At 44.5% G+C, this 27,006-nt stretch overlaps 1 protein-coding gene across 1 annotated transcript; it reads right to left on the reverse strand.

The window, feature by feature from the left end:
* Positions 1 to 1,497: 1,497 nt before the first annotated feature.
* On the reverse strand, positions 1,498 to 27,006 carry LOC116988368 (delta-type opioid receptor-like). The gene is made up of 3 exons (XM_033045017.1): positions 26,300 to 27,006; positions 5,044 to 5,399; positions 1,498 to 2,951 (listed from the first exon to the last, which is right to left on the reverse strand). The coding sequence occupies exons 1-3, from the start codon at positions 26,563 to 26,565 to the stop codon at positions 2,425 to 2,427; spliced, it is 1,149 nt and encodes a 382-aa protein (XP_032900908.1). The 5' UTR covers positions 26,566 to 27,006; the 3' UTR covers positions 1,498 to 2,424.

Consider the following 27,006-nt stretch of genomic DNA (forward strand, 5'->3'; position numbering starts at 1 on the left):
GTCATATACTTCTAACTCCCACTTCTAATGCTGTCATAATCCCATTGGGACTCACTCTATCAGAGTTGTTCCCTTCTGTTATATCCAACCCCCCACCATCTTCTCCTCTTCTGAAAATTAAATTATTTTTGGAAACAGGCCCTTCGGCCCACTGAGTCTGTACCGACCAGCCATCCCCGCACATTAACACTATCCTATACACACACGAGGGACAATATATTTACATTTATACCAAGCCAATTAATCTACGAACCCCTGTACGTCTTTTGGAGTGAGAGGTGAATCCGAAGATCTCTAAGAAAACCCACGCAGTCACAGGGAGAACGTACAAACTCCTTACAGACAGCACCCATAGTCTGGACCGAACCCGGGTCTCTGGTACTGTGAGCGCTGTAAGGCAGTAACTCTACCGCTGCACCACCATGCCGCCCTTTTTCTCTGCTAGTTCTGACAAAGAGTCCCGTTGAGGCATAAACGGTCTCCTTTTCCTCAGATGCTGCCCGAACTGTTGGCTATTTCCAGCATTGTTCTGATTTTATTTCAGATTTTTGGCATCTGCGGTTTGTTGATGTTTGTACCACTGTCTGACTTGGCTGCTGGCTTTGATGATGCTCCTTACAATGTATTTTAATGACCAAACATTTGATTGCCCTTATTTGGTATCAAATTAATTTTGTTAAAATAACCATGAGAGATCCTGGAATATGTCTCACTATCCGGGAATCAGAGCACAGACCGGGTTCAGCTCCAAACGTGGCCATCATACGTAGAAGGGAACTGCAGGTGCTGGTGTACACCGAAGATAGACACAAAGCGCTGGAGTTACTCAGCGGGACAGGCAGCATCTCTGGAGGAAAAGGTGGGTGAGATTTCTTCAGACTGCATAACACACTGTGCTCTCATTGACCGAGCACTAGCATTGACATTGATTCTCATTTGCCAAACACATGTAAACAGCACGACTACGTTTGACAACCTTGCTTACATTTGCGGTACGGTTGGGCTGCTGCCTTACAGCACCAGAGACCAGGGAACGACCCTGACTACTGGTGCTGCCTGTGCGGAGTTTATACGTTCTCCATGTGACTGTGTGGGTTTTCTCCGGGTGCTCCAGTTTCCATCCCACATTCCAAAGAGGTACAGGCTTGTAGGTTGATTGACTTCTATAAATTGCCCCTAGTGCGTAGGATCCAAAAGTGTGATGACTTAGAACTAGTATATGAGTGATCGATGGTGGGCGTGGATTCGATGGGCCGAAGAGCCCATTTCCACGCTGTATCTCTAAACTAAATCTTAGTCATCTGGAAACGCGTGCTTTTGTTTTCAAATATTTTTCCCATGGGAGAAGAGCTCCACAACAGCACTCTGCAAGATAGCGCTAAGCAAAGAACTCATGTCCATAATCAAAGCACACTGTTGTAGCGTGGGACCTATGGCCGAACATCACAGGCCAGGATGATGTGTTACTGGAGAGGAATAAAGCTTGGCAGGAGAGAATGTGATCAACTCTTTAATCAATGTGTTTACAATGCCAGAAATAAGATACATATCTCAACTCGTTGTTTACAGCAATAACTTCAGCCACATTTATAGCGTTATAAAATATTAACAAATAAATTTCTCCTTGACATCAGTCCAGCTGCTGAATTTCAATGTCCCATGGTTGCATCAAAATATTACTACAGAGAGATAGATAGCAACTCATTTTTAGTCTTTGCCGTTAAGTGATGCACTTTCATGTCCTTTTATGTTTGGGAATGGTTCCAAGGAAACAAGGCCATTGTTTCATAAAAGGGTCCTCAGCAGCAATAGAGATGTCAGGTCTGCCGACATTCCTTTAAGAAGATAATCGAATCTCTGCAGAGACTGCATGAAAACATATACATAATTCAATGCAGGGAGATGCATTTAATCAACTTTTAATGAGAAGTCCAACGTAACTTGTGTAATTGTAATAATTGCAAGTAAATGATGTTTAATTCCATTTTTCCAACAAAAGTTAGAAAACTTTAACATTAAGTCAACAACCCCGACACATTGAAACAAGGCAACTTCTTCAAAAAAGTATACCTTTGTGCCAAAGGCTATATATATATAGTGTTTATATATAGTGTTTATATATATATATACACATATAAGCTTCCTATGTAAAAATAATTGCTGTTATTTTTCCTTGTTACAAGCAATCACTTAAATTGTTTAAATGAAAATTTAACAAGATTACAGTGTGATCTAAACTCCCTGGTAAACTGAGGCAAATAAGTCAATGCTTTTTGTTTTCTATCATAAAGATTTAAATTACAATCAATCAGACTTTATTTGAAATATTAATAATTAAAACTCAGTTGTAATTTGCGTGACTTCGGAATTCAGGTCCTGTTCTCTCCGAGAGTACAAGCCCTTGGCGGGCTTGGTCATGCCTAGTCATACCGGCTTGTTGGCGATGTCAGAAGGAGTGCAGGCGCAAACAGATTCCCTGGTGGTCTTCCTGGCTCGAGTGAAGCTGTTCTCCTCCAACCTGGCCCGCAGGGGCAGGCAGAAGTCGCGGAAGTAGCGCTTGAAGTTCTCGTCCAGGAAGGCGTAGAGCACGGGGTTGAGGCAGCTGTTGGTGTAGCCGAGGGCAATGCAGAAGTGCCAGCTGACGGACATGAGGGGACTATCGCTGACTTTCACCAGGGCCTTGACCATGACAAAGATGTGAATGGGCGTCCAGCAGATGATGAAGATGGCCACCACGATGAGGACCATCCGGGTGATCCTCCGCAGGTTCCTGTCCTTCTCTTTGGAGCCCGAGAGGAGGCGGACGCTTCTCAGACGTAGAATCATCAGGCTGTAGCAGATAGTGATCACCAACACCGGTATGACAAAGGCAAATATGAAGACGCAAATTTTGGTTACGTTTTCCCAGTAGATTTTGGGCTCTGGGAATTGAACGAGACACATCACACTGCCTAGAAGTGAAGAAAGATAAATGCACATGAAAAGTACGGTAAATGTTATTCAATGCACTCACTCCATGAGAATGTGGTATTGCAGGCAAAGAATATTGCTTGTGTTTAAGAAGGAACTGCAGATGCTGGAAAATCGAAGAATTTCTAAAGAATATTGCTTATTCTTCAATGCCCTTGAGAATATGATATGGGCTTCTTATTTCTTGTAACCATTGCAGATCATGCTGTGAACCTTTTCCCAGAGGACTTTTATTAAAAGTTAGGGATATTCAAAATGGAATGGGAATAGATTTAGATTTAGATTACCTTTTTATGAGCTCAAGATATAGCAATGGCATTTACAACCCATGAATAAAATGTTAGACTGGTGAAGGAAAGAGGTAAAATGTAATACCTCAATGTGTATTTCAAGAGGGAGTTAGATACAGCACTTAGGGCTAACGGAATCAAGGGATATGGGGGGGAAAGCAGGAACGGGGTACTGATTTTGGGTGATCAGCCATGATCATATTGAATGGCGGTGCTTGCTCGAAGGGCCGAAAGGCCTACTCCTGCACCTATTTTCTATGTATCTTAAAAGCAATCTCCCACTTGAAACAGGGAAAGCTTCAGCCATGGGCATCTTGGGGCGGCATAGACGAATTGGGCTGAAGGGCCTGTTTCTGTGCTGTATGACTATGAATCTATCGTACAAAATAATAATAATAATAATGGATGGGATTTATATAGCGCCTTTCTAATACTCAAGGCGCTTTACATCACATTATTCATTCACTCCTCAGTCACACTCGGTGGTGGTAAGCTACTTCTGTAGCCACAGCTGCCCTGGGGCAGACTGACGGAAGCGTGGCTGCCAATCTGCGCCTACGGCCCCTCCGACCACCATCAATCACTCACACACATTCACACACAGGCAAAGGTGGGTGAAGTGTCTTGCCCAAGGACACAACGACAGTATGCACTCCAAGCGGGATTCGAACCGGCCACCTTCCGGTCGCCAGCCGAACACTTAGCCCATTGTGCCATCTGTCGTCCCCAAATGACCCTGACCAATATGGGAATGGTGAGACCATTACAAAGATGGTAAATAATCTGACTGCAAGTTTTGCCATTGATCGCATTGTTGCAGTGAAGGTGTTGTGTTCTAATTTTCCCTATCAAAACACTTTAAATGACAAGTGTGCAGGGACCAGGGCAGCTGAGAGCATGAAAATGCACGGAACAGGGTTGATTCTTGGAAATGGACTCTCCTTGTCAAGGGGCTTCTTCAACTTGACTTCTTTACAATTCTTTTTTTTAATTTATTCATTAACTGGAATCAGTGTGGTGCTGACAATACCAATGTTTATTGGCCATCCCTAATTACCCTCGAGAAGCTAATGACAAACAGCCTTGTTGAATTGATTTGTTCTTCTGGTGAAGGACTACATGCACCCTAGTCGCTCCCTCTTCTCCCCTCTCCCTTCGGGCAAAAGGCACAGAAGTGTGAAAACGCGCACCTCCAGATTCAGGGACAGCTTCTTCCCAGCTGTTATAAGGCAACTGAACCATCCTACCAACAACCAGAGAGCAGTCCCGAACTACTATCTACCGCTCATTGGAGACCATCGGATTATCTTTGATCGTTACTGGCTCTATCCAGCACTAAACGTTATTCCCTTTTTCATGTATCTGTACACCCCGAATGACCTGATTGTAATCATGTATTGTCTTTCCGCTGACTGGTTAGCACACAACAAAAGCTTTTCACTGTACCTACTTTGTACACAAAGTAATAGTGGACCGTTAAATCTATGTGGCCTTGTTCAAGAGAGAGATATAGCTCTTAAGGCTAACGGAATCAAGGGATATGGGGTGACAGCAGGAACGGGGTACTGATATTGGATGATCAGCCATGAAGGCTCGAAGGGCCGAATGGCCTACTCCTGCACCTATTTTCTACGTTTCTAAGTTTAGCGCCTCCCCTTCCAGTGGAGATATTTTTTTCTTACTTGATCTATCAAAAGCCTATATGATTTTTCCACAGGAAACCTCCTCTTCACCATCTGGGTGCTGAGGTGACCACCATGTTCTGGTGTGTGGTTGCACTTACCCTTGCCATCAGGCCTGGTGATAGCCATGACCATGACTGGCACCCCGATGGCTGATGACAGCAGCCACATGCAGACATTGACGATCTTGGCGTTGGTGGGCGTGCGGAAATCCAACGCCTTCACGGGGTGGCAGACGGCGATGTAGCGATCGACGCTCATCATAGTCAGGGTGAAGATGCTGGTGAACATATTGTAGTAATCAATTGATATAATGATCTTGCACAACACCTCCCCAAAGGGCCAGGTATGCATCAGGTATTTAGCGCTCTGGAACGGCAGAGTGCTCGTGGCTAAGGCATCAGCCAGAGCAAGGTTGAAGATGTAAATATTGGTGGCCGTTTTCATTTTCGTGTACCTGCGAACAAGAGAAAGCAAGAAAATCAATGATTACAGTTGCGATCTTTGGTGGAATAATTGCATCCTGTCCCGCAGAGACTAAAATTTGTGCCTCCGCGGATAGACACAAAATGCTGGAGTAATTTAGCGGGTCAAGACTCCTCCTGCATCTGTGGAAGTCACCTGTGGAATTTGACAAAGGGTTTCGACCCGAAGCATCATCCCTTCCCTTTCTCCAGAGATGCTGCCTGACTGCTGAGTTACCCCCACACTTTGTGTTCTTTTGTGTATTAACCAGCATCTGCAGTTTCTTGTTCCTACAAGAAAACTGGCCACACATTTTCCTTCCCTCTCGCCCTCAAGGTCAAAATACAATCATACGGTGATGACACAACGGCTGAGATGAGTTAACCCAATTCAAACCACAGTTTAGAGCAAGTCTCTATTACTCATTGATTGAGTCATAAAGTGATACAGTGTGGAAACAGGCCCTTCGGCCCAACTTGCCCACACCAGCGGCAATGTCCCAGCTACACTAGTCCCACCTGCCTGCGTTTGGTCCATATCCCTCCAAACCTGTCCTATCCATGTACCTGTCTAACTGTTTCTTAAACGTTGGGATAGTCCCTGCCTCAACTACCTCATCTTCTTCTTCTTCTTCTTCTTCTTCTTTGGAGTTTTACGGCAGCCGGCATCCGCAATGTTGCATTGCTGCCACCTTCTGGCTTCATTCCACAGTACTCATGTCTTTATATTAGATCCTTTTTATAAGCCCAGAGGCCCTCAAGAAATCAAACAACAACTTTATTCCTTTTCCTTTCCCTCCACACTCTAGAATGTTCTTTACTGATATTTCTGTCAATCCAATTTTCCTCATTTCAATGATCATAAATCCTCTTTCTGTCTCATATCTCCTACATGCAACTAGGGCATGCTGAACTGTTTCTGGTTGATGGCATTCTTCACACAGCCCAGTAGGGTGTTTTCCCAATATTTTTAATGTGTTGTTCAGGTGAGTGTGTCCCATCCTCAATCTTGTTAATACTACCTGTTCCCTCCTGTTCCCCCCTCTTCTTGCTGAAATGCCCACTCTGTTTTGTAGCGAATAGAGGTGTCTCCCCTTTGTCTCCTGTTCCCAGTATTGTTGCCATTCCTGATTTATTTTCTTCCACACAATGTGTTTTCCTTCAGATTTGGATATCAACTACCTCCTCCATACACCCACCACTCTTTGTGTGGAAACGTTACCCCTCAGATTCCTATTAAATCATCAACCCTTCACCTTAAACCTGTTCATTCCCTCAACTTGAAATCTGACCCATAGCAGTCAACTGAATTACTTCCAAAGGGCCAATTCACACCAGAGTCCTGGGAGATATGTATGGCTTAATCAGCATCAATAAAATCAGTGGTGACCTAATCATGATCAATTAGCTGTGTGTGGGAGTTGATGTGTGAACTAACTGCTGGATCTACTGCATTACAACAGTGAGTACCTTTCACAAAAAGTACTTTGTTGGTTCAAAAGCAATTTGCAACATCCTGGCCATGAGATAAATGGCACGATGCGGTAAATGTGGGGGGAAAAACCCCAACACAAATTTAATTTACAAGTTGGCAGGTAGGTGCTGCACAGTGGCACAGATGGCACAGCTGCTGACTCACAGCTCCAGCTGCCTGGGTTTAATCCTGACACCGGTACTGTTTGTGTGGAGTTTGCATGTTCATCTTTTTTCCTCTGGGCACTCTGCTGCCCTCCTGCACATCCCAAAGGTCATGGAATCATACCGAATGGGATCAGGCCCTTTGGCCCAACTTGCCCACACCGACCAACATGTCCCATCTGCACGAGTCCCACATATCCTTCTCAACCTCTCCTGTCTAATTGCTCCTTAACTCAACTACCCCCTCCAGCAGATCCTTCCATACACCCTCCACCCTTTGTGTGAAAAAGCTATCCCTCGGATTCCTATAAAATCTTTCCCCCTTCACCTTAAAAACCTGTGTAGGTTGCGAGATTAATTGGCTGCCTGGTGCAGGTGGGGGGTGGCAATGATGGGAATCTGGAGAGAATGAATTCCAGGGAAGACCAGTGGGGGAGTGGGATTGTTCTGTCACCTGGCATTGATTCGATGGGAAGAATGATCTCATCCTGCAATGTATTGAAACGTGGAACTAGACTATGCAGCGCTGTTAGGGCGGCACGGTGATGCAGCGGTAGAGTTGCTGCCTTACAGCGCCAGAGAACCGGGTTCGATCCTGACAACGGGTGCTGTCTGTACGGGGTTTGTACGTTCTCCCTGAGACCGCGTGGGTTTTCTCCGAGATCTTCAGTTTCCTCTCACACTCCAAAGACGTGCAGGGTTGTAGGTTAATTGGTTGGTATAATTGTAAATTGTCCTTAGTGTGTGTAGGATAGCGTTAATGTGCGGGGATCGCTGGTCGGTGTGGACTCGGTGTTCCACGTTATATCTCTAAACTAAACTAAAAGACTCCCTCAGTGTCAATCTATCAACTAGAGACTTATTAATTGTGACAAGAATGTCATCTACTGTTTGAACAGTGGGGTTGCAGGTTACATGTGACGGGAATGGAATCTCTATGACGTCTTCAATGAAATAATTTATGTTGCGAAGATATTTCATCTCCAGGCAAAGCATTGGGGTTATACAGTGGTAGAGCTGCTGCCTCATGGCTCCAGAGACCTAGGTTCGATCCTGAACTCGGGTGGTGTCTTGTGTGAAATTTACACGTTCCCTCTGTGCCCATGTGGGTTTCCAGATGCTCCGGATTCCTCCCACATTCCCAAACCATACAGTGTGCGGGTCAATTGGCCTCTGTAAATTGCCCCTAGCGTGTAGGGAGGAGGTGGGGAAAGTGGGATAAAAACAGCTAGTATGAATGGATGATCGATAGTCGGCGTGGACTTGGTGGACCTAAGGTCCTGTTTCAACGTTGTATCTGTAAACTAGCTCTGTTAGCCTGGCATGTATGGAACAGTTTTAAAATTATCTTTACTTTGTCAAATTGCGGTGATAAAAATGTTAAACCAACTGTAGAAACAAGTATAGCATTTATCCAGTTATAAGCAGCTTGCGTGGATAAACAGTGCATATTTTCATGTTTGCGTTGTAATAATGGCGTGGCACAGTGGCAGAGTTGTTGCCTTTCAGCGCTGGAGACCCGGGTTCAATCCCGACTCGGTCCGTCCGGAGTTTGACCATTCTCCCGGTGACCGCGTGGGTTTTCTCCGAGATCTTCAGTTTCCTCCCACACTCCAAAGATGTACAGGTTTGTAGGTTAATTGGCGATATGAGTGTAAATGGCCCCTAGTGTGTGTAGGATAGCGTTAATGTGCGGGGATCGTTGGTCGGTGTGGATTTGGTGGGCCGAAGGGCCTGTTTCTGCGCTGTATCTCTAGACTTATTGAATGGCGGTGCTGGCTCGAAGGGCTGAATAGCCTACTCCTGCACCTATTTTTTTCTGTTTCTATGGAAATAGGACCTGCGGGAAAACTGAGCCCGCACCGATTGGCGATCACAGAACGAGATACACTAGTTCTATCCTAGCGACAATTTACAGGAGCCAATTAACCTACAACCCTGCACACCTTTGGAGTGTAGCCGGAGAAACCGGAGCACCCGGAGGAAACCCATGCGACCACGGGGAAAACGTGCAAACTCCGTACAGACAGCACCCATTGTTAGAATCAAACCCTGGTCACTGGCGCTACCGTGTGCTGCCCCTGTACGCCTTTCCAACAGCGTTACTGACAATTATTTGTGTGATCACAGCGTATGTCTCCAAACAATACAAAACAACCGATTCAAATCAGTGTGGATCAGTGTCCCACTTGCCCAGCTCTGAGTCTGAAATCGGCAGGTTCTGATACCTACTTCAGAGATCCAAATATCCAAGGAGGCATCGCAACACCATATTAAGAGACTGCTGCCATGTTGGCGTCTTGGTTTTCCGAAGATGTCAAATTTGAAACCCCATCTGAACATTCGTGAATGTAAAACTTTCCATTGCATTATTTGAAGAACAACAGTGGAGTTCTCCTCAGTGTCCAATAGAATATATACTCTGGTGATCATCACATGGGTGTACATGGAAACTTACTGCGTAAACACTAGCTGCCATGTTTCTGCCATGCAATAGTGATATTTTTAAAAAACCTCATTAATTTAAGTAGAAACAAGGAGCTGAATGCGGCACGGTGGCGCAGCAGTAGTATTACAGCGCCAGAGACCCGGGTTGGATGCTGACGTTTTGTACAGAGCTGTACGTTCTCCCCATGACTGCATGGATTTTCTCTGGATGCTCCGGTTTGCTCCCACACTCCAAGGACGTACAGGTTTGTAGGTTAATTGGCTTTGGTAAAATAGTATCCCAGTGTGTAGGATAGTGCTAGTGTATGGGCTGGTCGGCATGGACTCGGTGGGCCGAAGGGCCTGTTTCTGGGCCCTATCTCTAAAGTGAAGTCTAAAGATGCCGGATTATGCAAAAGGACACAATGGTATCCAATTTTAGGTTAACCTCAAACAACCACCCAGTCCTCTTTCTACCCCCCCCCCCCCCCCCCCCCCTCTCCTCCTGTGCCTATTCCTCCCCCTCCACTGACATTCCTCCCTCTGGTTTCACAATTTGCAACTATTCAATTATTCTGTCTAATACCTTTTGTTTTTATCTCTGGCCTTTGTTGTAACCATCTATCTATCAAAAACTCCCCTTGCTTGTGTCCACCCATTACCTCCCACACTTTGTCCTGCCTCTCCTCTCTACTAGCTTTCATACCCCCCCCCCCCCCCCCACCTCTCCCTACAATCAGTTTGAAGAAGGACCCTGACCCAAAACATTACCTATCCATGTTCTCCAGAGATGCTGCCTGACCCGCTGAGTTACTCCAGCACTCTGTGTCCTTTCATCAAATGTAAGGATCTTTGGGGAGTTGAGGTGATGAATGGCACTCTATAAATGCACCTCATTGATTTAATTCGTTATAATTGCTGAAGTTTATGTATAATACGAACTGGAGCATAATGGGAATGACAACAGTGACTTGCATGGATGACCAGGGAAATTGAGGCTTTGATCAAGAGCAAGAAGAAGGCATGGGACAGGTATTGGCAAACTGGATCAAGTGTATCGAGTTTCAGGAACTAAGGAGCAAGGGAGAAAAGGATGTCAAAGGGCAAAAAGGGGATAGGAGATAGCTCTGGCAGATAGCATTAAGGATAATACCAAGGATAATACCAAGAGGTTTTTTTAGCACATAAGGCGAGAAAGGGTAACAATTAAAAAAAAAAAAAAAATTCAAGCAAAGGGTGGTGGGTGTATGGAACGAGATGCCAGAGGAGGTAGTTGAGGCAGGTACTATCAGAAACATTTAGACAGGTACATGGATATGACAGGTTTAGATGGATATGGGCCAAACGCAGGTAGCTGGGACTAGTGTAGATGGGCACGTTGGCACGAAGGGCCTGTTTCCACACTTTGACTGTTTACTGCTCTTATTGACAGAGATAAACTGTAATGCAATTTTCAAATCGTTTCTTGGCAGTGAAGGGAGGTTAACAGGGTCCAATCTTCCTCAAACATACCACTGCTGACAGATTTCCAAGCTTGTTTGCTACTAATATATATTCAATCATTCACCTCCCATACCACCACACTCAAGCCCCTCAAAGTGAAGAGACATTAGCACGAATGCATGCAAAACACCATTCAAAGCCTTAGACGCTGCAAGATTGATGAGTCGGTGACCAACAGCATGAGCTAGAAAGGGGAATGTCAATGGAAAATGAAGCGGATATCTGGAAATTGCAACTTGAAACAGTTGTGATAAACTACTGCAGGGAACCAAGGGACAGTTGGGAAGAGCTACTGTATACAGCACAAAAACAAACACTTCATAGAAATATAGAAAAATAGGTGCAGGAGTAGGCCATTCTGCCCTTCGTATCAATATGATCATGGGTGATCATCTAAAATCAGTACCCCGTTCTTGCTTTTTCCCCATATTCCTTTAGCCCTAAGAGCTAAATCTACAAATAATATGCATCTCAACTCATGCATGCCCAAGTCATCCAGCAGTACAGAAAATTACATGTATCTGCACTGTTCGATCCTGACTCCGGGCACTGGCTGTATGGAGTTTGCATATTTTCCCAGTGACCTGCTTGGGTTTGCTCCAGTTGCTTCGATATCCTCCCCACACTCCAAAGACGTACTTTAACCCCAAGAGCTAAATCTAACTCTCTTGAAAACTAGCCAACAGTTTGCAGTTCAAACAATAACGTGTAGTGTTGGAGAATGGCAACTATGAGTGTATGTTCCCCATATCCCTTGATTCCGTTAGCCCTAAGAGCTGTATCTAATGCTATCTTGAAAACATCCACTGCCTTCTTTGGCTGAGAATTCCACAGATTCACAACTCTCTGGGTGAAAACGTTTTTCCTCATCTCAGTGTTAAATGGCCTACCCCTTATTATTAAACTGTGACTCCTGGTTCTGGACTCCCCCAACATGGGGAACATTTTTCCTGCATCTAGCCTGTCCAATCTCTTAAGAATGTTATATGTTTCTATAAGATGCCCTCTCATCCTTATAAATTCCAGTGAATAAGGACATCATAATTTCAATGCTGTGACTCTAAACTGTGACTAAACTAAAGTAGTCGGCTTACTTCTTCTGCCTTTGTAAAATCAGATTCCACAAGTCACTAACAATGCATAATTAACACGACACAATAGATGATGGCAGGATTTTAATGCTGGCCGTTTATTTCTAGGTTTTGGGGTCAAAGTCAGTACAGGCTGGCACAGACATTGTGGGCCGAAGGGCCTCAACCTGTGCTGCACTGCGCTGTGTTCTAAAGTCAGCCCAAGATTCCACATTTTTTTTCCTGTGAATTGTTAATGGAATGAAAATGATTCCCATTTCACTCACAAAGTCCAGCAGAGGACTGTGCTGGCATTGTTCTGAGGCAGAGCAGAATCTCTTCTGATGTTGAGAGGGGAAAGATACATCAGCCATGACTGATGACAGAGTAGACTGGACGGGCTTAATGACCTAATTCTAATAATAATAATAATGAATAATGGATGGGATTTATATAGCGCCTTTCTAATACTCAAGGCGCTTAATTCTGATTAAGACTAATTCTAGTCTTATGTCTTATGGTCTTACGATGTCTTTTGGAGAAGAAAGGCAGCAATGTGGCACAGTGGTGGAGTTGCTGCCTTACAGCACCAGAGACCTTGGTTCGATCCTGACTACGGGCATTGTCTGTACGGAGTTTGTACGTTCTTTCTGTTACCTGGGTGAGCTTTCTCTGGGATTTCTGGTTTCCTCCCACACTCTAAAGTTGTGCAGGTTTGTAGGTTAAGGGCCTGTCCCACTCGGGCGTTATTTGCGCGTCATTTACGCGACAACATTTAAGCACGGCGTGCATTTACGTGCGCATGGCGTGCATTTATGCGCGTATGGCGCGTGGTGAGATGTGGTGACGCGCGGTGCCCCAGGATTTGGGGATTCTCAAAATCCTCGCGCGCCACCTGCGTGACGCGCAAATGACGCCCAAGTGGAACAGTCTCTTTAATTGGCTTGGTATAATTGTAAATTGTCCCTAGTGTGCACAGCATAGTGCAAGTGTGCGGGGATCGCTGGTCGGCATGCTCGATGGGCCGAAGGGCCTGTTTCCGCGCTGTATCTCTAAACTAAACTAAACTAAATGAAGAATATAGAAAACATTCTCCCATGTTGAACAGCACTCTGATTGATCTGGTCTGTTCAATTATGGATTGAAACTAGACTATGTCGCTCCAACAGTTGAATATCATCTATCTTTTATCCTGAGTATAAAAAGCACTAAAAATCATAATGATAAAGGGACTAGATAAGGTCTTGAACTTGTTCTGCCAGTCAATCAGATTGTACTTGATCATAATTTCAATTTAATTGACCCACCTCTGACCCACCTTGCTCAATATTCCTACCTCAATATTCCTCCAGCATTTGTCGATATTAAAACATGTATCAATTCACTCCAAAGATAGACACTAAATGTTGGAGTAACTCAGTGGGCGTAGGCAGCATCTCTGGACAGAAGGAATGGGTGACGTTTCGGGTTGAGACCCTTCTTCAGACTGGGAGTCAAGGGTGAGGGATACGAGAGATATGGAAGGATAAAGTGTGAAAAGGAGAGATCAAAGGAAACGATGTTCAAGGAAAATGTAAAATAGATCATTGTTAGCAAATGGAAGTGGACGACGAGGCATACAAAGTAAAACTTAATGAGGTCAGACAACGAAAAAATCAATTCACCCCAATATCAATGCTTTTTTGGAAGAGGATTGCAAACCTCCACTGTGCGAGGGAATAAAGGTGTTTTTTGTTTAATTCCAGAGCAGTCTAGATTAATTTTGAATGCGTATCTCTTACTTTGCAATCCAATCTAATGCAAAACTGTTAAATGTTTTAAATACCTCGGTTAGATTACTTCAGCACAATTTGCATATAGAACTGCAGCAGAACAATGAAAAGGCCAAATTCTAGTTGGTTTTATCTACCACCTTTGCAGTAAACGATGTGCTAATTACACTTAAAAACAAACCAAATTAAATTTAATTTCCCCAAAAAAATGATGCTACATTAAATTTCCAAATAAATGTTGCTGAAACAGGGCTCTGATCTTTCATCTCATCTTTGGGTGAGGATTTTCAATCCAATTTGAATGGGGCTCATATTTATATCTGTAATCATTATTGTTCTTCTCGGGGTTTGAGACTGTTTATTGAATTAACACATTTTTCTGAATAGTGCTCCAGATCCCACTCTGATCGGAAAAAATATTCTCATTTCTCTTTTAGATCTTTTGGCAATCGATTTAAAATCTGTGTCCTCTGCTTATCTCTCCACTGTTCATCTATCACCCTACGCATCTGAACAATTAGTGTTCAAGTTCAAGCGAATTTATTGTCATGTGTCCCTGTATAGGACAATGAAATTCTTGCTTTGCTTCAGCACACAGAACATAGTAGGCATTGACTACAAAACAGATCAATGTGTCCATATACTATAATATAAATATATATACACATAAATAAATAAAATGATAAAGTGCAAATAACAGATGATTGGTTATTAATAATCAAAGTTTTGTCCGAGCCAGGATTAATAGCCTGATGGCTGTGGGGAAGTAGCTATTCCTGAACCTGGTTGTTGCAGTCTTCAGGCTCCTGTACCTTCTACCTGAAGGTAGCAGGGAGATGAGTGTGTGGCCAGGATGGTGTGGGACTTTGATGATACTGCCAGCCTTTTTGAGGCAGCGACTGCGATAGATCCCCTCGATGGAAGGAAGGTCAGAGCCGATGATGGACATCTTCGTTTAAAATCACCGTACAATAAACTAAACTGAACTGGAGTGGGATTAACTACCATTATTGGAGGAGTGGCCGATTCTGATACAAACAGAGAAAGTGACTTGTATACGATTGCCGAATTTGATCTTGAATCCAGAAGGTTACAATGTGGCTGGTTGCTCTTCCTCCGACTTGCCTTGGGCATCATTGCCATGGTTCTGGTCCTCACAGACTGATAGGTCAGTGCAGGAGTGGGATGCACAAGCAGAGATACAGCCAAATGAAGCTCAGTCAATGTAGTCTCTTCTGGTTCAGTTTAGTTTATTGCCACGACGGTGTATCAAGGTACAGTGGGGAGAAGCCAACCGCAGACTGGATTCCACTGCAAACTGAATCCAATCTATGTTTGGCCTCTCCCATGTAAAAGAGACCATAAAATGTTGGAGTAACTCGACCGATCAGGCATCATCTCTGGAGAACATGGCTAGGTGATATTTCGGTTCGGGACACTCCTTCAGACTGAAGAAGGGTCCCGACCTGCAACATTGCCTATCCATTCTCTCTCCCATTGTCTCCCTTAAAAATAGGTATCCTTCCGCTCAATGTGTACGAAGGAACTGCAGATGCTGGTTTAAACCGTTGTACTAGTTGGAAAGTCGGCTTGTTGAGTCTCATTGTCTGTGACTCGTTTTCACCTAGACCCACAGCTAACAATGGCCGGTTTCCTTTATCAGCGTTACTATTTTGCATATCTTTCATTCATTTGTTCTATATCTCTCCACATCACCGTCTAAATCTCTTGTTTTCCTTTCCCCTGACTCTCAGTCCGAAGAAGGGTCTCGACCCGAAACGTCACCTATTCCTTTTCTCCAGAGATGCTGCCTGTCCTGCCGAGGTACTCCAGTATTTTGTGTCCTTCCTCTCAATGTCTGGTGGAACTGCCTTGTAATCATACTTTGCGGGGGGGGGTGGGGGGATATGAATTTTGAGTATATGAACAGATGGTGTTGTAAATGGGCCAGTGGTTAATTGCGTTGGTGGGATAATTGCAACGGTTTAGTGCCCATCATATCACGGTCCTGAAAAGGTTAATTTTCAGTCGAAAAAGTTGTCCTAGAAAATGCTGCAATTCCGATTCCAGAGATAGATTAATTAATATGTCGTGCTTCAAAGAGTGCGCAATGAAGCAAGATTTAGATGTCCTACACAATCAATCTTATAACTTCCTCATGCTGCATCTGAGGTTAGCACAATTCTCACGACAGACGGTTCAATATAATTATCTCGATTGTTTTCATTAAAACGGTGTCAGTGCTAATAGTTCAGTAAACTTTCCACTTTCCTCCTTCCTCCTCCTCCTCCTCCTCTCACAAGTAGAATATATTTTGCTTTGGAGAACATTTTATTTTAGTAGGATGGAACTCGAGGGTCTCGACCCGAAACGTCACCTATTTCTTTCCCCCAGAGATGCTGCCTGACCCGCTGAGTTTTCCCAGCATTTTGTGTCTGTCTTCAGCATCTGGACCATGGCTCAGTATAGCTTCACACTTTAGATCAGCCCAGTTCCTGCTTTTGATCTGAGTGTTATCTGGGGCACCAAATTAAAATAAAATGAAGATAAGACTCAAAAAAGCTGGAGAAGAGTCTGAAGAAGAGTCTCGACCCAAAATGTCACCTATTCCTTTCCTCCAGAGATGCTGCCTGACCCACTGAGTTACTCCAGCGTTTTGTGTCTACCTTAGGTTTAAACCAGCATCTGCAGTTCCTTCCTGCACTTTTAAAGCTTTATCCCCTCGTATGCACATCTATGCTTTTTACTGTAAACACTTGTCTCTGAAGCAAAGTTTACCACTAATGTCAATGATAAACCCTCTGTGGAATTCTCCATTTGAAGGAGCAGCTCATATACTCTTCTGTGAGCAAGTGCACTATCAGTCATTATGCCACGAGAGCAAAATATTGCAGATGGTGGAAATCTAAACTGAAAGCAGCAGATGCTGCAAACACTCAGAAGGTTTGGCAACATCCACAGAAGGGAGAAACTAATTTACCGTTTCAGCTTGATGTCCAGATTGAAAGGCTCGATCAGAAACCATCGATCTGAAACATTGACCCTATTTCTTTTCCCCACAAATGCCTCTTAACATTCTCTGCTTTAATTTGAGACCCCTCTCTTCCTGTCTCCTTGACCTGACCTTTTAACACTCATTGTTTCGTGGCACGGAACATTTCGAAAGTTGAAAACTCTCAAGATCGATCAGTCATGATTGAATGACGGAGCAGAGTCGATGGGCCGAATGGCCTAATTCTGCTCCTCTGACTCATGAACTTGTTTGTTTGTGCATCCATTCACATTTCACTTTGTGCATCTCATGCGGTGGTCATCCCTGCTTTTCTTTTAGTATGACTGTATTGTGAATCGAGTTCCACTGGACCTTAATTGAAGCTTTGCCTTTGGAGTGTGGGAGGAAACTAGAGCGCCCAGAGAAAACACACGCTGTCATGAGGAGAACGTACAAACTCCGTACAGACAGCAGCCGGAGTCAGGATCGAACCTGGGTCTCTGGCGCTGTAAGGCAGCAACTCCGCAGCTGCACCACCACTCTCCCGCCTTTGCTTTTACATCGATCCTAAAACAGTACAGCACAAGAAAATGCCACTCGGCCCTCAATGTCCTGTCGAACATGATGCCAAGACTATCGTTTATCTACCTGCACATAATCCTGAAGAAGTATCTTGATCTGAAATGTCACCTATCCTGCTGAGTTACTTTGTGCCCTTTTGTGTGTTTTTTAACCATATGCTTCCATTCCCTGCATATCCATATACCTATCCAAAAGTATTGTAAATGCACTAACATATCTGCTTCAACCACCACCCCTGGCAACGCCTACCAGCGTCACTCTCTGTGTTAAAAATAAAAACTTGCCCTGTACAACTCCTTTAAACTTTGCCCCTCTCACCTTAAAGTCATGCCCTCTACTATCTTATCCACCCTGTGAAAAAGATTCTGACTGTCTACCCTACCTATGCCTCTCATAATTATATATATATATATATATATATACTTCGATCAAGTCTCACCGTAACATTCTGGAGGAACCAATGCAAGTCTGTCCAACCTCCCCCTTTAGCTAACGCACCCTAGTGCAGGCACCATTCTGGATTTATTTTAGATTTTGCATTGACCTTATCTTCTAAGGGAATTTGTTTCTCTGGCCCCTTGGCTTTCTGGTTATTGAAGTGTTGACTGGATGAGGAATACCATTCAAATTCTAAACAGGTGATTGTAAACAAGACTGGGTTAAGCCAATATTTCCTGGAATAATTGGTGTAGAAAGATTGCTTTTGCAGCAGCTTTGATTAAATACAGATGGATCAGTCCTGTTATCCACTGCGATGACAAAACTGGGCAATGGTTACCCTGTCACGCCTCGTGAGTCTAATCCCAATCACCTCATCAATATGTACATCTGTTAATAGCAAAAGCAGAGGAGTGGATGAAAAGTCGTTTAGAAAGTTCAGGTTCTACGATGCATGATTCCCTCTTCCTTTTGTCCTGAATTATTTATTTATTTTGTCTGAGTTTCTTTGATGTTTCAATTGCAGTAGATGAAAGCTGCTTTTATTGCATTTCACCTCACTGGTTCGACATCACACCTTCCGAGTTCTACTCGCTGAGTACCCTGTACGTCAAATTGCTTTGAGATGTGCTTGGATTACAAAAAGGTGTTATGTAAATATTTCTTGCTGCAGTGGAGAAGCGGCCTGAATGGCTTCTATTACTTTTTTCCCCAGCAGACTCATTTATGATGGGCTGTTGCTGTTTGCCTGAATGCGCAATGACAGGGACAAAACAAACAGAACTAAATGCACTCCAGCTCAATTTTCCTTTCGCTGTGAAGATAGACACAAAATGCCGGGGTAAATCAGCGGGACAGGCAGCATCTCTGGAGAGACGGAATTGGTGAAGTTTTGGGTCACGACCCTTCTTCAGACTGAGAGTCAGGAGGGAGGGAAATAAGAGATATGGGAGGGTAAGGTGTGAAAATGAGAGATCAAAGGGGAAAATGCTCAAGGAAAAATTGTGGATTCCCAACCTGGGGCCATGGCAAATCTCAGGGGGGCCACAGAAAATTTTGGGGATTTAGGGGGCCACAGGTTCAATGAAGGGGGCCACCTTTTTTCCCGCTAATAATGTCGGGGGGGCCACAGAAAAATTAAAGAGCCCAAGGGGGCCATGAGCTAAAAAAGGTTGGGAACCACTGGATTAGATCATTGCTGGCTCAAGGGAAGGTGACAAGGAGGCATACAATGTAAAATGTAATCAGGAGGACAGTCAGACTGGTCGGAGAGCTAGGATGGGGGAGGGATGGAGAGAGAGGGAAAGCAAGGGTTACTAGAAGTTAGTCAATATTCATACCGCTGGGTTGTATCCCTCATTTCCCTCTCTCCTGATTCTCAGTCTGAAGAAGGATCTCGACCTGAAATGTCACCCTTTCCTTCTATCTAGAGATGCTGCCTATCTGAGTTACTCCAGCATTTTATGTTTATCTTTGAGGGAATATAATGCCCGGTTTAACAGTGAATCTTCCAGGGTGTTTTTTTTTTACCAAACTGACACCTGACTGTCTCTGGGTTAGCCTGCTGTTTCTTCAGCACTGTGTCAGTAGCCCCCCCTGGGCTAAAGCAGTTGTGTCCCATTGACTACACTATTCAAGGGCAGAAAGACAGAGGTCAGATCAGGACAGGATTAGGGTCAGTTGCAGACACAAAATGCTGGAGTTACTCAGCGGGTCAGGCAGCATCTCTGGAGAAAAGGAATAGATGACATTTCAGTCTCTCAGTCTGAAGAAGGGTCTCGACCCGAAACGTCACCTATTTCTTTTTGTGTCTATCTTCGGTGTAAACCACCATCTGCAGTTCCTTCCTGCACAGTTAACCACTTTGACCAGCTCATTGATGCCAGACGATTTTAATGTCCATTTCATCTTGAACACTTGTCACCTCGTTGCTGTGTAATTGATTAGGATCAAATATTTATTGATCCTACTTGCATGTATTATGGTCCATCCTTGCATCACCATGGATCATTATACTAAAATAGCAAAGGTTTAACCTCATGGCTATTTTCGTCATTCAGTGTTCTTTTTCACGAGGGAGTAAATGAAATGAAACGCCTCTCAGGTCGGGAGTCTTCAAGAAGGGTTCTGACCTAAAATGGCAACTGTCCAGCTCCCTCTTCAGACATTGCCCGACCCACTGAGTTGGTCTGGCAGATTCTTGTTCTGCACATGCAGTGTCTATCTGATCCAGATCAGCATCACCACATTCCAGGAGTTTACATTTTATTGCATTGCTAAGGGGGTGATGCACTGTCGTTCAAAGAGTCATTGAGTTGTACAGCAGGGAAACGGGTCCTTTGGCCATCTTGTTCATGTCGACCAAATTGACATATTGGATTAGTCTCATTGGCTTGCATTTGGCCCATTGTCCATTAAAACCTTCCTATCCATATACCTATAAAAATATCTTACAAAAGTCACAATTATATCAGCTTCCATAATGTCTTCTGGCAACCCATTCCAGATATGGATGACCCTCTGAATGAAGAGGTTTGTCTTAAATCTACCCCCTCTCACCTTAAGTGTAGGGCCTGTAGTTTTAAAATCTTCTACCCTGGGGGAAAAGGTTGTGAGCATTCGCTTTATCCATGCTCCTCATGACCTTGTACACCTCAATTAGATCATCTCAACCTCCTGAGCTCCAAATAAAGGAACACTCAGCCCATCCAAACCTCTCTCTATAACTCAAGTGAGTGAGATATTGAATGAAAGATTTATTTTTCCTGATGGCTTAAAAAATAAATTCCATGGTACAAGACAAGTAAAGAGGTTTTAATGGAATCTGGGTCCATATTTCTTCCTCGATCAGCACTGCCGAAAATCAATAAGTTGGTAGTCGATGTGAAAACTAAATGCTGAAGAGGCTGGCAATGATATCAGAAAATGCTGGAAGAACTCACTGGGTGCAGCAACATCTTTATGAAAATAGAATTAATGTTTCTGGTTAAAGACCTTTCTTCAGAATTGTTTCAATGAATGGTCAACGTACAATATTAAATCAGTTTCGCTCTTTATGGGTGCTACCTGACCAGCTGAATATTTCTAACAATTATAGTGTTTTTATTATCTATGACGGTCATTGGATTCATTTGTGGAAGATGGGAACGATGTTCAGCTGTCCTGTTATCTTTTCTAACAAAAGGCTGTGTTTGATTTGAATGACTCAATTAACAAAGGCCAAAACACATCAATCTACTCTATCCATTGTTCAAGATGTGGCACCTCCTCCGACCTCATCTACTGTATCCGTTGTTCACGACGTGGACTCTTATACGTCGGCGAGAACAAACGTAGACTGGCCGATCGTATCGCTGCACAGCTTCGCTCAATCCGCCTGGACCCACCTGATCTCCCGGTTGCTAAACACTTTAATACCCCTTCCCACTCCTACACTGATCTTTCTGTCCTAGGCTATTTATCCTGTCCTAGCTATAGCCTTTAGCATCACTCCATTGTGAGGCTAAACACAAATTGGAGGAACAGCATCTCAAATTTCACTTTGGCAGCTTATAACCCTGTGGTATGAATGTTGATTTCTCTAACTTCAAGTAACCCTGGTATTCCCTCTCTCTCTATCCCTCCCCCACCCAAGTCGCACCAGCTTCTCGTTTTCGCCCAACAAACAGCTAACAATGGTCTGTTTCCTTTATCATCATTGCTTTTTTGCATATATTTCATTCATTGTTCTATATCTCTCGTTCCCCTTTCCCATGCCTTTCAGTCTGAAGAAGGGTCTCAACCCGAAACGTCACCCATTCCTTCTCTCCAGAGATGCTGCCTGCCCCGCTGAGTTACTCCAGCTTTTTGTGTCTATCCAAGGTCAGTGCTCAAATCTTGATCAGACTCGGTCACAACACAAAGGGAAGCACAGTGGAAAGCAGGGATATAGAGTCACCTCCCTGCCCAGTACAGAGGAAAAAATTCCAAAGCTATTGAGACGTTCTGATGGATCTTAGTTTCAGCAAGAGACTCACTAAAGAAATTATATTCATTTTGTTTCTCTCAATGTTGTTGTTTTCTCTCTCAATGTTTATCACTATGAATAGTAGTATCTCATTGTGCAAGAAGGAACTGCAGATGCTGGTTTACACCGAAGATAGATGCAAAATGCTGGAGTAACTCAGCGGTAATAGGTGACGTTTACTTCTCTAACTTCAAGTAAACCTTGCTTTCCCGTCTCTCTCCATCGCTCCCCCTCCATAGTTCTCCGACCAGTCTGACTGCCCCCCCTGATTAAATTTGTATCCCTGTTTGCTCCGTTATCACATCCCCCAAGCTAACAATGATCTAGTCTACGTTCTCCTTGGACCTCATCTCTTTTGATGTCTCGTTTTCACACCTTACACTTCCTTATCTCTGTGTGTGCCTCTCCCCTGACCCTCGACCCGAAACCTCGCCCATTCTTTCTCTCCAGAGATGCTGCCTGTCCCGCCCGCCGAGTTGCTCCAGCATTATGTATCGTATCGACAGTGAGAGGGATTTCTGTTTGCAGTTGCTGCTCTGAGCGCTAGGCGGTGCCATTTCCACGTCTGCACATTCTGTCCACTCCATTTGCAAAGTTCCTGCACATTTAATAAAGATAAAACGTGGAGCTGTCATGATATTTATTGCGAGGTGTATTGCAAAGCCCGACATTCTTGTCGATGTTAGAAATGGCGATTCCGATTTAGACTTACTGCTGATCCTGTCCGATCCTGATCGATTAAAATGACACGTGGGCGGGCAGCGACATTGCCGTTGTCTAGACTGAGGTGGATCATTACAACACTTGTAAACCCGACATCCATCAAACAAATCGGTCTGACTGCGACGCGACGTTGATGTGCTTATCCCGGGTAAAGATACATTAGAGGCTGTTTAGCACAAACTAATATTTCATAATACCCAAAGTAAAATATCGAAATATTGTCTTGCAATGATTTCAGTATTCCTGGAAAGAGGTTTATACCCCCCCACAATGTCTGAAGAAGGGTCCCGATCCGAAACCTCACCTGTCAATGTTCTCCAGGGATGTTACCTGGCCCGCTGAGTTACTCCAGCATTTTGTGTCTATCTTCGGTGTAAGCCAGCATCTGCAGTTCCTTCCAACACTCCTTGTTATTTATTAATGCATGTATTTTGTTTGTAGAGACATGGCTTGTGCAGGCGACTCGGTTTACAAGTTTTATATTTATGGTATGTTCTGTATGTTGTGTTAATGTGATCATTTGTGGTTCTGTGCGAAAGCCTATAGCGCGCGTGTGTGTGTTTGTTGCAGGTCCGCTTGTGCGGGTTGTATTTATGTGAGTGTAATGATGTTGGTCTGGGTGTACTGTGTGGGCGTCAGCGACTGTCTCCTGTTGTGACTGTGTGTGATTATGAGTGTGTGTGTGTGGGTGCGATCGCTGTGTGTGCGTGTAGGTGTGTGTGTGTGATTGCCTTCCCGTGGGCATGGTTATGTGCGTGTGTTTGTGTTTGTCCTTGTGCAGGTACATTTGCCTGAATGTTTTACGCATCGAATGGCTGCGGTGGTGATTATATGTACGCGTGTGTGTGTGAGAGAGAGACTTGGTGTGGGTGGGTGAGATTGCCTGGGCGGAGGGGTCAGGGTGTAGGTGCATTGATGTGATCGTTTGTGAGTGATTACTAGTTGTATACACGGCCGCTTCTTGTTTCGCCCCCAAGATTAGTAGATATTTACGATTATATTCATGGTCTGATTTCAAAAGTTAACTTGCCCCATGTCATGTTATTTCTATATTCTGAAACAATTTCTTATTCGTAAAATATCTGGCCTTGGATTATTTGTGTTAAGGGGGGGGGGGGGGGTGCTATCGTAAAAAAAGAGTCTCAGTTATAGGGGGGCGCAAGGAACTGCTGATGCTGGTTTATTATTAGGTGCCCCTATTAAAAAAAAGACACAAAGTGCTGGAGTAACTGTCGGGCAGCATGGATGAACATGGATGGGTGATATTTCGGGTCGGGACCAGAACCGATTTCAATGTGTTCACCTAGGATGTATTACAGGCTATTAACTCTGTACACACGCTGGGCTTTTAGCTGTGTTGTGATAGTGGGCGTTACGCCGGTGGCCCTTGTTTGACAACACTGGCATTTGCTGTGACCAGACTCTCTCAGCGTGGGCATTATTCTACACCTAAATGTCTGGACCAGATGCGCAGCAAGACAGCAACTAAACACCTGGACCCAATATCGTCCTGGTGTTAAAGGGACCGGTAAACTGCTGAAATAAAGGCACTTCAATAATAATGCACGCTTTGCCGTAACATTGGAATCGGCATTTGTGACCATTCCATTGAGTAGGTTTGTGGGTGGGAAGGAATTGCAGATGCTGGTTTTACACCGAAGAGAGGCACAAAATGCTAGAGTAACTCAGCGGGACAGGCAGCATCTCTGGAGAAAAGGAATGGGTGCCCCTTCGGGTCGAGACCCTTCTTCAGACTGAGGGTCAGGGGGAGTGGGAGATACAGAGATATGGAAGGGTAAGGTGTGAAAACACGTCAAAGAGGACGTTGATCAAAGAAACGGAGAACGTTACATTGTTGTGTTCAAGAAGGAACTGCAGATGCTGGAAGATCGAAGGTTCAGACTGAAGAAGGGTTTCGGCCCGAAACGTCGCCTATTTCCTTCGCTCCATAGATGCTGCTGCACCCGCTGAGTTTCTCCAGCATTTTTGTGTACCTACGTTACATTGTTAGCGGACTCCCTGTATGAAGTAAGTTAGAAGGTGGCTCCTTGATCTTGTGTAGAATTGCGGACATGATCTGCATTTGAAGGGCAAATGTTTGAAATTCCTTTCTTTAATAAACTCTGTTTTTCCCCCAGAATGGTGTTAATTCCCGCGCGCGTTCATTATCAAACCATTTACAAAATGTGCACATTTTTAATTTCCTGGTTCAGGACAGTTTGTTTCAGCTTCAATGATAGACCGTGAGCACCTCGGGCAACGGGGAGAACTGGGGACAGAAGATCCCACAAATTCTGTACTGGAACCTCGAGCTAAATACAAAAGGTTGCAGGAACTCGGCGAGTCAGAGACTGTTCCCTCCACAGACGCTGAGTGACCCGCTGTGTTTCTCCAGCCTATTGTTCTCTGAACATCGAGAATTCGTCGCGTTAGTTCAAATGAATTGCCTTGAACACACAAGAACTCCTGCACTCAGCAGTCCGCGTTTCCAGAGACCGCATAAAGTGGTAGAAGTGGAGCTGGGGGAGTGTAGGGGTGGGGGATACAGGTGGCTGGAAGGGAGGAACGGTGCGTGAAATGGGCGAAATAAACTGACAGAAAGCTGGAGTAACTCAGCGGGTCAGGCAACATCATTGGAGAAAAAAGGAATAGGAGACGTTTCGGGTCGAGACCCTTCCACCAGCACATATTCATTTTCTCCAGGGATGCTGACATTACTCCAGCTTTTTGTGTCTATCTTCTGTGTAAACCAGCATCTGCAGTTCCTCCCTAAACAAATTAACCCTGTAAATTCTGGAAATCTGCCATAAAATGAGTACATGCTGGAACTCAGTTCATGGACATCAGTAAATGCTGGCTGCACCCGTGTGAATCAGGACAAAGTTAACCCTTCAAGCTAAAAACATTTGGTCTGCCTCCCTCTCCACAGATGCTGCCGACCCAGCTGGGTTTCCCAGCTTTTTCCGATCTTATTTTAGATTTTCAGCATCTGCAGTTTTTTTAGGGCGATTTCGATTTACTTGTTGAATTAATTGACAATTGATGTTCAGGACATGCCTCTACTCTCCGGCGGGACTTATGTCCATCCCTCTTGCTGTGTCCACACTCAGTACATCCCGTTTCCTTTAATTAGAGGGCTTTCTTTTAATTAAAAAAAAATCGACAGCGTAGGAGGTTGTGAGCGTCTAGTGGCATCAGCGGAGAGAGAAACTCAGTTAGAACAGAGAACAGTACAGCACAGGAACAGGCCCTTCGGCCCACAACGTCCGTGCAGAACATGAAGCCAGGTTACAATATTCTCCTCTACCTGCACATGACCCATATCGCTCCATTACCTGCCCACCCATGTGTCCATTTAAAAGCATCTTAAAATGCCATTATGGTGCCTGCCTGCCTCCACCGCCACCTCCACCTCTGGCAATGGTTCAGGCACCCTGATTAAAATAAAAAAAATACTTGCCCTGCACATCTCCTTTAAACGTTACCCCTCTCACCCTAGAACTATGCCTTCCAGCCTTGGACCATTGATACTTCCTCAACTTTCGGATTTCCAGCAGTCTAGATTTTTTTGATTTTTTAATGTTGCATTTCCAGAGGCTCCTTGGTACAGCCGCGATGGGATCTTCCTCTGTACCTCGGTCACAACCTTCGCCGCCGTGTTGTGAGGTTGAGGGGGAAATCAACCGGCTAAACAGCAAAAATAACCGACCCCTTACTTTCACACAACGGAATGGTTCCTTACCTGACAATCACATACATGACCAGGAAATTGCCAACCAGCCCAACCACACACACCACCGAGTAAAGTGCCGTGATGGCGATAGCGTAGACCGAGGTAGCGGATCCTTTGGTTGGGTTCAAACTTGTGCTGTTATCCACGCTAGTATTGTTTCCAAAGCCGTTCTGCAAACCCTCCCAGGTCGCGTTGAGCGCCAGACGCCAGTAGACTTCAGCACTATAGTCTGTGAACAGCTCCCGCTCCGCGTTAGGCACCGTGGACAGCTCCATCGCTTCTTGCTGCCGAGCGACCAAGCTCAGAGTGGTCGTTTTGCCCCTTGGATAACGGGACCCCGCACTTTGCGCCTGCGGTTTCTGATTTCTGCTACCCCGGCCGTTTCACCAACGATGCACCCTGATGATTGCAGTGGAATAAGGCGAAGTGGCTTCGTGGCGTTGTAATCGAGATCAGGGATTCGCAGCTCTGATGATTTCTTATAAAATGTAACACCTCCATCGACGTCAAGCCCACGTGCTAGCCAAGACCCGGTTGTCAATCACGGATGCAAACATTAACCAACTCTTTACAGTCCGCTAAATTGCAATCAAAAATACAACATTCTCCCTGTGGCTCCAAATTCATTGTCTAGAAAGGGTCAGCATAAAGTCTCTGAAATGCGGCATGATCCGAAATGTTAGACCAGGGCGGAATTGTAGGGAGGAACCAGCAGA

This window comes from Amblyraja radiata, chromosome 27 (assembly GCF_010909765.2).
Source record: "Amblyraja radiata isolate CabotCenter1 chromosome 27, sAmbRad1.1.pri, whole genome shotgun sequence".
Taxonomy (NCBI): domain Eukaryota; kingdom Metazoa; phylum Chordata; class Chondrichthyes; order Rajiformes; family Rajidae; genus Amblyraja; species Amblyraja radiata.